The sequence below is a fragment of the Anarrhichthys ocellatus genome, unplaced genomic scaffold (assembly GCF_004355925.1).
Source record: "Anarrhichthys ocellatus isolate YVR2014 unplaced genomic scaffold, GSC_Weel_1.0 scaffold197, whole genome shotgun sequence".
In the NCBI taxonomy this organism is placed as follows: Eukaryota; Metazoa; Chordata; class Actinopteri; order Perciformes; family Anarhichadidae; genus Anarrhichthys; species Anarrhichthys ocellatus.
Window position 1 is genome coordinate 189,163 of NW_022280227.1, and position 13,297 is coordinate 202,459.

The 13,297-nt window shown below is 39.8% G+C and overlaps 1 protein-coding gene across 1 annotated transcript; it reads right to left on the reverse strand.

Moving 5' to 3' along the window:
* Nucleotides 1–137: 137 nt before the first annotated feature.
* On the reverse strand, nt 138–12,282 carry LOC116400747 (cytohesin-4-like). The gene is made up of 13 exons (XM_031878744.1): nt 12,190–12,282; nt 10,184–10,266; nt 9,992–10,056; nt 8,476–8,542; nt 6,685–6,803; nt 6,312–6,392; nt 5,189–5,301; nt 4,789–4,937; nt 3,656–3,767; nt 3,188–3,264; nt 1,760–1,831; nt 1,464–1,618; nt 138–1,099 (listed from the first exon to the last, which is right to left on the reverse strand). The coding sequence occupies exons 1-13, from the start codon at nt 12,206–12,208 to the stop codon at nt 1,018–1,020; spliced, it is 1,194 nt and encodes a 397-aa protein (XP_031734604.1). The 5' UTR covers nt 12,209–12,282; the 3' UTR covers nt 138–1,017.
* Nucleotides 12,283–13,297: the final 1,015 nt, after the last annotated feature.

Sequence of the window (13,297 nt, forward strand, 5' to 3'; positions counted from 1 at the left end):
AGAACAGTTGCTGAATGATTAAACAAATGAAACCATGAAGTTTACAATAAATACATCGTTATTGTCAGGTGAATATATATATATATATATATATATATATATATATATATGCAGTAAAAATGATAAAACGATTTTTATTAATTTACATTTTATTTTATTTAGTTTCTGAACCACAAAGGTGGTTTAGATGTTTCACCCTCAAAGAAGCACATCAGCATTCAAACACACGCACTGTAAATATGAGAAAAAACGAGGTGTGGTCGGATGGTTTCAGAAAGCGTTCACCCAGAAACACAGCTGTCAATTTGCTCTTTAAACCGAAAACAGGATCCAGTCTCTCATGTCAACAAGCTGTAGAATACTTTTCATCAATTAAGTCAAGAGAACGTAACAAACTGACACAATAAAAGGCAGAGCTAAAACATTTCTTTCATATAATACACTGTACAAATTGCAATAAAATCAAAAGAGTGGTTTTATGTGAGTAAATATATCTGTATTTACAAAATGAAGCATGGGCAACTGCCCTCAAATGACACCTAACCGGAACAGTAGCGTATCAGGTAGAGCTCTCTTTTCACGCCTTTTTACTGCCTTTAAGCCTTATGTCATGTGTTAGGAAGCTCAGAAACATCTTCCCTTTTTGTAGCGTACAGTAGCTCTGCTGGGGCGTCACATGCTTAATTTGTCTTCCTGATCCTGGAAACTAAATCTTGTGCAGCAGGCAGATATCAACCGAAAATCAAGTTCTCGTTGCAGAAGATATATCAACAAATTATTGTGGCTTGTTGCACTGAAAGTGTGAGCAGCAAAAATTTGTCAACGTTTTCACCTTTGACACTGTTTAGCTCAGCCTGTAAAAAGAGAAGTGGAAAGAGAAGTCTCTTTTAGCCTAGACGACCACCGTCAGTGTCTGGCCTCCAGTGTCCTCGCTCACTTGTATTGCAGGGTGTTTAATACAACTTAAGCACCACTGTGGTGCACTATTTTAAATGTCCATAGGGGGCGCCAGACCACTCAGTCCTGAGGAGCTTGGTTTATCACCTTCTTCTTACGGACCGACACCAAGTCGTAGAACGGATCCTTGGTGATACTCGCTCTGTTGGAAGTAAAGAGCATCATTATACAGAGGCTAATGCAGCTTTATTAGTGTGTGTGTGTGTGTGTGTGTGTGTGTGTGGGTTCATAATACTGTCTTCATGAGGACCGATTGCATTGTTAGGACGTTGTGAGGACGTTTTGCCTCACCACAAACACTAAATATAGGTCGATCTACTGGAGAGTTACTCTTTAAGGTTAGATGCAAAAATGCTTAGGAAAATAACTAACTTATGTAATAGCAGACCTCACAGTAATACAAACAAACAGGACTATGGGGACACTTGCATGTGTTGTTACACAATATATTCAAATGTTTCTGTGCAATGCTGCTATTTGTGTGTAAAATGTGTTTGTGGTCTGACCTGATGGCCTCGATCCAGGAGTCTCTCTCCTCTGCGCCGGCAGCACAGATGGTGTAGGACTGGTGCTTCCCCTCCACCACTCTGCCGTCCGTCTCTGTTTTACACGCCTTGATCTTCTGCCCTCGGCTGTTGGGGTTGTACAGCTCCAGACAGTACTAGGCGACACCAGATATATGCGACGATTACTCTATGAATCCAAAATCTATTGATCTGATTTAAGCGTTACATCCACAGGACGGTCCACTATTCAATACGATACAACAAGCTTGTAAACGTGTCAGCTGACAATATCGTACCGGTTTGCGGGGATATGGCACTTCTCTCACACACAGGTTCTCCAGAGGGATGATTCCTCGGGGCTCTTTATCCTGCAGACAGATTAAAATGAGACGGACTGGGTCAGATGATGGATCCATCAGCAGGGTACAAAGTCGGGTAAAAATGTCATTGATGTCACGAAAAGAAAGGAAGCAGAAGAGGTGGAGAATCACAAATTATAAAAATTTGTGACACATTTTGATAATAACAGCTGAAACAAACTACACTGATAATGAAATATTAACGAATCAAAGGTGTACCTTTTGACTTCTAAGATAAAAAAGTCACTTGTATTTTGTCTGTGCCATCTGGCCAACAAAGGCCTTCGAATATGACCAATTTAACTTCAAGCATTTTCTGATCAGTCGATTTTTGGGAAAGAGGGGAGGGTTGCCATCAGTATTAAAAGCAACGTCTAAGGTGTCGATGATACATGCTGTGTAAGCCCGACCCCTACACCATGACCTCCTCTCTTTGTTGCATGCATCTGAATCATAGGAATTATCCAAACAAGATATGTCTGAAAATGAGTTCTATGGTACCCACGAGTCCCCTTTACATACAAGCCCACTTTATGATAGTCCCATGCAGTTTGGGTCAAAAACAATGTAGTTCTTTTCGCATGCAGTGTAAATGTGTTATATTCCCCTATTCCAAAAATACTCTGGTCCCTAAACACTCTGAGACTATTGTGGATCCAATGATCCTCATTATATTCATGTGATGAAGTCCCCATAGTAGCCATTTCATTGTAGTGAGACCAACTTTTGGAACTTGAAGTCACTGTATACAATAACTTGTTGTGACCTCCAGGATAATCACAGCCACATGAAACTTTACAACATCAAACTAAAGACCTAGAGCACGCAGAGGATGCATGGCTTTCCTGGGTATAATGACAATAAGGGTGTTTCTGAGCAGTTTCCAGCTCGCCATCCGATCACCGGAACGACCTTTTCTATGGTGTGTCCAAAGATCTTGGTGTCGTTATGTGGCATTTGGGATATTTGATCATTTTTATCAATTCTCAAGGGGGGGAAACATTTTCAAATGTAGCACTAAATCTGTGTATAAATGGTATCAACACAACAATTGCTGCATCATCTTTTGAGACATAATAGGTTATGGGAATGGCCATCATATAATTCCACAATAATGTTGTAAGCTCTTTCACAATCTATTTTAAACAATTATTAATGATTTTATAATTCATGATTTATGTCGAGCACAACTTGGCACACACTGTTGAGCTGCAGCTTTTAGATGATGTATCCCACTTCTATGTGGCATCGACTGTTCACTAAAGATACTCTGCCCCCCCCCCCCCTTAAAAGACAAAAATGTGTCTATGGTAAAGAGGGGTGGAGTGGATGAGATTTAGTCATAGTTTAGATTTAGAGCCTTACAGTAGTGAACTCAAAGTAGTAGAGGCAGTTGTCAGTCAGAATGAACCATCGCCTCTTCCACGTCTTCACCCGACCTCCTGAAATACAGAGAAAGCACAAAATAAAGACATTTGTGTGCAGTTATTTGTTGTGCTGTCAGTTGTCAGTGGAAACTGAGGAGAGTTTGTGTAACTTTACAACAAGCTGACCAAAAGACACATTTTTGAGGTCACCTATTTGAAGTCAACCTTCTGCAACACCAGTGGTTTGCTTGCAAACACACGAGGGTGTACTCCATTATTGTGTCATTGTCTGACTGCTTCCTCTGTACTTTCCTGTTCTTAGTCTTATGTTGCAGCTTAGTTAGATTTAATGTAGCATAGCAACACGGAGCACATTTAAACATACTCTCATGTGTCGTAGAGATTTTGATGATTAGCTATTTAATAATACTCAAATTACTCATAATTAGTCATACAGATATTTTACCAAGTTTAAGGAGCCAGCCTTCTCTGTCAGGGTTGAAGAAGGTGTGAGTCAGATCATTCCCATCATCCTCTGGGATTTTGAAAGGCTCGTTGCGAATGCTGTCATACAGTTTCTGAGAAGATATAAGATAAATAGGTAGAAAAAACAAAACGTGAATATTTGCTACCATTTAACGTCTTGTACCATACGATGAACATAAATTGGGAGCTAAAGCCTGAACACCAATCAGAGGAAATCACAAAAGCACAAACACAAGTGTGTGTGTTTTAGTTATGAGTGACAATGACTCAGTTGTTCTTTCGTGAGAGTGGGACATTCACACATATTTAATGTCACACCAGCCCACAATCTGGGACTCTGTTAAATGTTTCTTAAAACCTCCTGCCAACGGATGTTCATTGTGACTGATCTGCAGGTGGAAAATTGGGCCTGAGAACGACCTGAATGTGGTCAAGTATGTAAGTTTCTGTTACAGATGATGTGGTGATTGTGAGATAGTGGTATTATTTTTTTACATTTAAATTTTTATATGAGGCTCTGACCTCCCACAAAGAGTATGGCATGTCTTTGTGTCGTCACTTCTACTTTTTAACGGCCAGTTTGAACAGCAGGAATGATTACTGCAAGCAACGTTACGTTGTTACGTTACGTTGTTACGTTACGTTGTTACGTTAAGTTGTTACGTTTCGTTGTCACGTTTCATTGTTACGTTGTTACGTTACCTTGATACGTTACATTGTCACGTTGCTACGTTACAATTTATTGTTACGTTGTTACTTAACGTTGTTACGTTACTTTTGTTTCTTTAACCTAACTTATCATTTAACCACATTGTGCGTTTCTGCAAGCGTGATACGAGGCTGAAATGAAACACATTTTTGGTTAAAAAATCTCAAAATTCAACGTATCGATTCGGTTTGCAGAAACGCACAATGCCAACATTTTTTCTATAAAGTAGGTGTGTATAAGACATGTGTGCATCCGACTTTTGTTTGAAACAGACTTGAAAAATTGTGAACCTATCCTTTAAATACATTGGGCCTTGTATCATGTATTGGACTGAGTCCTCTAATGCCTGAAGGAAAAAAAATACATGTCCAATTTTCTTCCTGTGATTGGCCAGAGGTTCTCACCGATAGCAGGTCGTTGGGTAGATCCTCTCCGTTGTTGATGCCTCTGTTCATGGAGATGAAACGCTCCAGAGTGGTCTTGTCCTTCACATTGGGGTTGTGGAGGCTGGTGTTGAGCATGATGATGGCAAAGGACAAGATGTAGCACGTGTCTGGTGTTACAGAGGAGGACGTACACACACAAAGAATTAAAGACAGCAACATAATGTTCATCATGTAGAAGTCATGTAGTTTACATTAATACAGAATCAGTAAAGAGAGACAAAAATTCAGTGAAAGTCAGAGAGGCAAACAGAGATGTGGCCATTTAAACACATCCCCACACACAAACACACATGTTTTCACAAACACACATATGCAGCCCAGAGAGGAAGTGGACAGATGCATATTTAGCAGAGCTCACCGGTCGACTGGAAGACATGAGTGTTGCAGTCACAGTAGCGCGTGGCGAAAGCCTCCATCATGCGGTCGATCTTCTGGGCTTCACCGGGCAGACGGAAACTCCACAGGAACTGTCTGTCACAGAAACACCAGAATAACATAAACCTCTGCATGTAACGTATATACATGTTTCATATATTTAGGTTTGTGATTCCAAAGTGACGAGCACGACAGATTGTTAGCATGACTTACTGTGATAATGCTAACATTTACTCACATACATACAAACACACAGAAAGTGTTGTCATTAATTCTCCACGTTAGATAGCAGTAATGGTTACAGACTCTCATTCCTCGTCTTTCCAGTCAGGTAACGCAATAACGTTCAGGAGGAAAAGATCAAGGTTTGGGTTTAAATAAGTGTGTTTGTAACATTAATAAAGTAACGTACAAAAGTTAAAATTAGTCAACTTTGACTTTTGGTTTCATATGGGACATGAACATCTGTCTCCTGGGTGAAAGTCCTGTGTTTGTTTGATCCACCCTCCTCCCTAAGTGCACTTTCTAAGTGCCTGTTCATCACAGTCAGCTGTAAACCACGGATATGTTGAATGATGACGCATTCACTCAGATATAAACTGCTACATGGTATAATAATTGAGGGTTGATGGTTGTGGAGGTGGTGGATGGGTCAAAGAAACACAGGACTTTCACTCAGAAGACCACGGTTCTTGTCCTGTGTGATACTAAAAGTCAATGTTATTGCTACTACTTAATGTTGCATGAGATAGTCTGCTTGTGACGGTTATTATTTAATCTGTTGTTACACAAACCGTGATCTGTTTTTCTAAACTGAACCGAGGAGTTTTTTTGTTCCTAAACCTAACCCATCGTTTCACAACGTTAGCCTCGTGGCATTGTGCGTCTTTGTGTTTGTACTGTACTCACTCACTCACTGACGAGTAAACCCTTTTCTATTATCAAGCACTGCTTCGCTCTTGTTCCCTCTTTCTTAACATTTAAGCTATTCTATTGAGGCTCTGTGTGTGAGTGCGTCTTGATAGGAGCTATTCAGTGCTTCTGTTAGTGACGATGACGATGAGTCAGCGTAGATGAGACGGGAATGAAGATGAGAGGGATCTGACCTGAGGGCTTGGACCAGGTTGAGGTCGGAGAACTCGTGCAGCTCCACAAAGGCCTTCAGGGTCTGGAGGTGGAGCTCCTCCCTGTGGGACAGAGGAGGGGGAGGGGGGGAGGGCATACACATGAACAGAGGAAGGTATTCACTTGTTCTGTTGGAACCTGTCCTCAAAGCTCTTCCACTTCTCTTTCTTCATCTCTCTCTCATTAATTCTTTGCTTTTCTTTTGTCCCATCATCAATCTCTTCCTTCTTCTTTATCTACCTTTTCATTTTCTTTCTACCTTTCAGTGTCCTCCCTCCCTCCCTCCTCCTTTTTACATTCTTCCTACTTGCTACTCTTCGCCATTGTCCTTATCATCCTCCTCCTCTTCCTCACCTTTCTCCAAGAAATTCTCCAATGGCTGTTTTGTTGAGTCCCTCCTCCTTGTAGAGGAACTCAGCGATGGACTGAGCACCTCCTTCCAGCAGCTTATTCCCCACCAGGTAGTTGATGCCCTGCAGGCCAACACACGCACGCACACACACACACACACACACACACACACACACACACACACACACACAAAGACGTTAGTTTACTGGAGGTTTACATTCCTACTTCCACGTTATCTTCTATTTTGTTTAATTGCACATACGGCTAAACTTGCACAGATAATTAGCACGTTTAAATTATGACATAGTGCTTAAACACAAACACACACACACACACACACACACACACACACACACACACACAGTGCCTACTGGCTTGGTGGTTAAATGTGTTCAGTTTCATAATGAGCTCATCTCCGGTTGGTACGACCGTGCAAACTCGCAGCTTCTGTAATCCTAATTCCTTAAAACCATTTTCTCTTCCTCTTTCTCCTCCATCACAGCATTCGGAGAGGAAAAGGATGAGTAAAAAAACATTTGTTATGGAAATAAAAAAATAAAAACAAGACAAGGATGATCTCTAAAAGAAGCCGACGCTAACGCAGCATCGTTTAGTGTAACACATCTGCAGCAATAAAGACATGAGAGATAATTTGACTGAATATAATAATAATATAATAATAAAAATAATAATAACAATACACGTAAGTGTAAGTGCTTCACAAGAAACAGAACATGATAAAAACACAAAAAGATTAAAAACCAAACAATGAAACGCAGAGTAAAACAAACTAAAATGTCATAAAACACAAATAAAATCACAGAATCTATTCTAAAAATGTAATTTTGTTAAAGATGATTTTAAATGAAAAGGCAGAGTTTGCAGCCCTGATCTCCAGACTCTGAATGCAAAGACTCCTTTGTGGAAGAATCTGGACTCACAACAAGGACCGGTGCAATATGTATCTGTAATTATGTAGATTATGTACAATATGTATCTCAATGTATCCACTGTGTGACAAGCTGTGCAATATAAACAACCGTTCAGTCCGATTATATCTTATTTTAGTTGTTTTTTATGTTGTTTTGTTTTTTTATTTATTATACCTTTACCGTGTGATTAGTTCTTTATTGTACTTATTCTGTTTTTGTATGTTTACTTATGTCTCTTGTTTGTTCGTTTGCAAATTCCCCGCTGTGGGATGAATAAAGGATCTTATCTTGTTTTATCTCATCTCATCTCATCTTAAAGGCCCTCAGGGTGTGAGAAGGAACACGGGGCAATCGGGGATCTGATAAATAACTTGGGGCGATGCCTCTCAGGGCTTTCTACATAATCAATAATATCTGAAGAATAAATTGTAAAAGCATCAGGGAGCCAGAGTCAGGAGGCCAGGATCTGTGACATGTGCTCAAGCTTTTTATGCTCTATGAGGTTGTGATTGTCTCCTGAAGATTGAGATCCAGATTATTGAACTAAAATCTAAAAGCAAACCATACAAGCACAGAAGCAGAATGTAACAGAAGGAAACCAGAGATGAAAGCGTTTTATTTCGCTGAAATCTTAAAATAGGAATTCAATCTTCACGTGAAGTCTGCTTTTACTTTGTATTTGTTTGTTTGAGGTGCCGCTGAACAAACCACAGAAAGTGTCGTGTGGACCTGCATCACACTCGCTGCAGCTCCGCTGTGGTGCAGTGAGAGGAAGTCCTCAGAGACGATAAAGCTCCACACAAGAATAGTGAAGAAGTCATTTTTCACCGAGCGCGAGACGTTCACACACTCCTGAGCTCACCTTTTTGGGGTCCATGTTGAATTTCTTCTTCCCGTTTGAGAACTGTTTGCTCTTCTCGGGGGTCTTGCTGCAGAGAAAGCAACACAAAAGCAACAACCATCATAAGTAGTAGTACTGACTCATTGTAATCAAAGATTCACGTTTCTATTCTATGACGCAGTTCTGTCAGACGGCCAATTCTCCTCAAAAGTAAATGATTTGTAAGCAAAAGTCTTGAGATGGCTGAACTGTAGTGAGGAGCTATGCTTCACATTGCATTCATTAGTGGCCATGTTAGTCATTTAGTTACTTATTTACCACCAGCCTCGGCCAAACAACGTCCGTTCTCCGTTCTAAACCTTACGTCTGTATTAAAAGTATAATACTGAGGAGTTCTGTCCAAAGGCTTCGTAAAACAGTTTGATAGAGATCATTTTCATTTCAATCGTTGAATAGCAACAACATCAAATGACTGGTATCAATCAAAATACATGGTTTTGAGGTAATTCTACATAATCTATATTTTGACAGTATGGAGATATACAAACATTTCACTGTTGATATGAGAATCATTAGTTTAAACTAAAAATAATCTACACTTTTCGTTATGTGAAGTGGGTGATGCTAATGTTAGACGTCAGGGAAAGTACACCACCATCTATATATATAGCTTATCAGCAGTAATAAATGTATTATTATCTAACTGGCTGACATCATGTTACAATAACAACTAGCACTATTCGCTTGCTGTAGTATTCAACGTATGCATGAATACCATGTTTTTACAGATCAAAATGGTTCGAGAGGCAAGATTTTAACACAATATTAGTTGAGGTGCTCAAATGTAGCCGTACAGTCACAGATATATATATAAAATACTTATTTGCTTTCTTGATGAGCGTTAGACGAGAATACCGATATCACTGATGGACTTGTGTTTCATTTTGTATGGAGGGGATTTGATTGGACAAGCTTAAAGGTGGTATTGTTGTTGGATGGCGTTTAGAGTTACATTCACTATAAAGCATGAGCACGCCGTCGCTTGCCGAATGTTCAAAAAGAGACGATTAGAACGAATACTGATCTGAAAGTGAAGTACCTCTCAGGAGAAACACTCCAGGTGAAGAGTGTAGAAGATAATAATGAATAGAAATCACCATGAAACTTCCCCGGTTAATATTTAACATTAAGACAATTATTTGTTGTATTACAAGTTTTATGAAATGTTATGATTAAATATGCAAATGAGGCAATATGTAATGGCAACTTTTGGTGGATTCAGGAGAAATCTACAGACGTAAACAGACAAAGTAGTAAAATAAACGTTTTATTTCCTCTCGTCTGAAAGAAGACATAATATGGAAGTTAAATAGACCAAACTCTCTAAATCCTTTGAGTACATGGAGGTGGGTGAAAGTTGTTGTACAGCAACTGAAACTGAAACATGCGTGACATTGAAAAGTTAAGTAGGAGCATTAAGTGGGAGTTCTATAAACAGAAAGGTTGCTGTGGGGATCCCCCCCCGAGTAAAACTCACTTTTCCTCTCCAGACTCAAAGCTGAGTACATCCGCCATGATGGTGTCTATCTCCATCTTTAACTTCTGCACAGGATGAAAGAAAAGGCTTTAATATTCGTCTCCTCAATATTAGGAGGACACCTTCCCCAGTGATTTTTACATTATTTAGGAAACATATATTTTCTGTGTGTGTGTGTGTGTGTGTGTGTACCTGGATATCATCCAGAAGGGCTTTCTTATACGTCTTGATGCTCTCGATCTCCATCTTCTCGTCTGCTGTAAAATCTGAGGAAACTGTACAAAAAATAGGAACGAATCCGTCAAACAGAATCTCAGGGACTCAGATTTCCGGCCACACAACTTCCGTCACATCAGGACACTGATGGTTTAGTTAGGATACTTTGATGGTTTAATCATCTATTGAAAGCTTTTCTGTCAGATGTCAGCAGGTCTGTGGAAACACACTGGAGCTCTGTCTGCAGCGGTGACGTTCTAGTCACCTGTCTTTAGTTTGTGCTCTTTGTAAAGCAGAGGAAATGTGCAGAGTGCTAACGCCATGCATGAGTCAGCTTCACTCTGTCACTTCACAGATCACTTCACGGGTATAATCATTTGAATAAATCCCCACACACACACACACATGTATATTTCATATATCAACCACAGCACTACAAAGAGAGACTTCTCTGGAAGAGGCGTGAGACAGGTGGTGTGGTCACCGCTAAATATAACCACGGATACATTTCTTGGGAAAAGGATGCGAGAATGCAAATATATATTCAAACAAAGCTAACAGGCTCTGTGGAGGAACTACTTCCTAAAATACAGTTGAATAGAAGATAGTAGAGATTGCTCAGTGAACTCTACTTGAGGTGATGTAATGCATCCATCACTTGGAGGTTTGGAATTTGGAGGTTTTTCCCTCCAAAACTTATATTTTCCTCTCAGATTTCAAACTTTCCCATTTTGAAATTGATCTTAGAACAATTTTCTTTCTTTATTTGTATTTATGTGTTCATTTGCTGTCATTTGTTTTCACAGTAGTTGTATGAGAATAGCACTTAAATATACTTTATACATGAACTCTATTGAGTTTCTCTCGATTGGCTTGAACACCGTCACGCACGAGCAGGTCTGACCCTCGTGGTTGGACGATGCATTTGTTTCCTGCTGGACCGGAGCAGGTGAGGCTGCAAGTAACATTCTTACAACTCTCTCTTCACTACTTTATTTTGAAGACAATCAGCTGTTGCATGTAGAAAAGCAGTTCAGAGGCCGATTTGACCTTCAGCGAGCAGAGAGCGCTTCCCACAAAAACAAGACAAAAACAGAAGTCGTATAAATGTCACTTCTCGTCAGCGTCGAAGATTTCACAGTCAACACAACAGAGTGTGTTTCACGGTAGTTTCATGCAGTGACAGACACCAGTATGTGAGTAAAAGATGGCTCCCTCAGTGAGAAACAACTCTTCTCAGAATGTAAAGTTAACAGAAAGGTAGCACTTCCTGCAGAGATCTGTTTGACGTTCGTCACCTGACCGCAGGACTTCCACTTCCCCGCCCTTCCTCTGCACACCTTGTGCAACAACGCTGACGTCCAACCCTTCATTTACGTCACTTAGATTTTATTCTTAAAGCTTTGAGCTTTATTCTTATAAAGTAACTGTGCAGATACAGTAAATATCTTCACGCTTTAGAGGCGGATAGTTTAGATGTCCAACTAAAGAGAGCAACTTCTGTGTTTGTGTTGCTATCAGCGGTGTGGACGTCCTGTGAGCTCTGAGTGTGACCGTCTCTTCCCCATCTCAGCTGTCCGCCATGTGCATTGTGTCAGACTGTGACAACTGTGCACCATCAACACCACATTTCAAGAAAGACTGAAAGACTTCATTCTTGATATAATTCTGTTTCACGGCTGTTTGTAAACTGGTAAACTAACTAATTTAAGATAAAACTTTCACAGTTGTTTTGTCCATGCTGTGTCGACAACCCCAGTGTGTTGATGAGCACAACTTCATTGTCTAGTTAAAGACAGGCTCGTTAAATACCTCGTAACACATTAATAACACAGTTCATAATGTCATGAATCAAATCCTTACGCCTCAGCTTCAACCTTATCAATAAAGTTGTTTTAGACTTATGAGGAAAAAATATGAAATATGAAATATGAAATATGAGAACCAGCAATAAAAACAGAGGAGAGTAAAGCAGGTCTTACCCATTTGGCAATCAGTCATTTATATCCGAGAAGATTAATCAAGAACTATCAATATCAAAGCAGTTAAAGCGTGACGACCACCCCGACACACAGAGTAGTAACGCTTGAATGAAGCAGATGCTCTTTTTAAACCCCACCTCTCCATCACAACATCACACAGACAGAGGGGCAAGTAGAGCAGGCCTTCAAAATAAAACCCCTCGAAGGCTTACCCACTCCTTTATTAAACATGATAGATCTCTACAACATGGTCAGGACTGATGCTATGTTGACCTGTAATGAATAAAAAATTAAACTGTAGGTTGAACGAAGACGTTGACAAAAGAGGAAGCAGCTTTCCACCATAAAACAACAACAATAACACAGTTTTGCAATCTGCTTTTTGAATATTACATTTTCTTGCTTTGAGATTTCTTGAGGGGAGGTGACGGAGAAATTTGGTTGGACGATGAAACCCAATTGCACAAAGACCGACCAGGAAGTGAGTTTAGAAAGAAGCTCGTCACAACGCTTATTGTTATTGTGACAGAAATATATTCGTCACTTGATGCTTTAACGGATGAGACTTTTATTTTGAAAATGATATCCCCCTCCTTCTTGTCTCATTGTGTTGTTGTAACTCAGCCTTGACAGTAACATCTGGAAACCTGTGTTTGGACTCAGCATCCCTGTTCTGTTACAGATGCTGATGCGGACGATCCGCAGAAATATTAAATTATGAACACAACCGCACTGAAAATGAGGAATATTACAAAACATATAAGTAATACGCAAAGGTGAATATTTCTAACTGCTCCTCTGCTCAGAGGTCTGAGCGTGAAAAACATTAAGAAAAATGATGCTGAAGTGTCATCTAGTGGTGAGAAAGGGAGGTCACAGATATCAATATTTATATGATCATGAGTGTGGAGATGTGCTCGTGTTTCTCATTTATTTCCATTTTCTATCACTTTACAAACTACAATCAAACTTCACTTAAAGGTTAACTAGTCTACAAATGTGTGTTATAGTAGCAGGCGTACCATTAGTAGTAGTAGTAGTGGTAGTAGTAGTAGTAGTAGTAGCAGTAGTAGTATTATAGTAGTAGTAGTAGTAGTAGTAGCAGTAG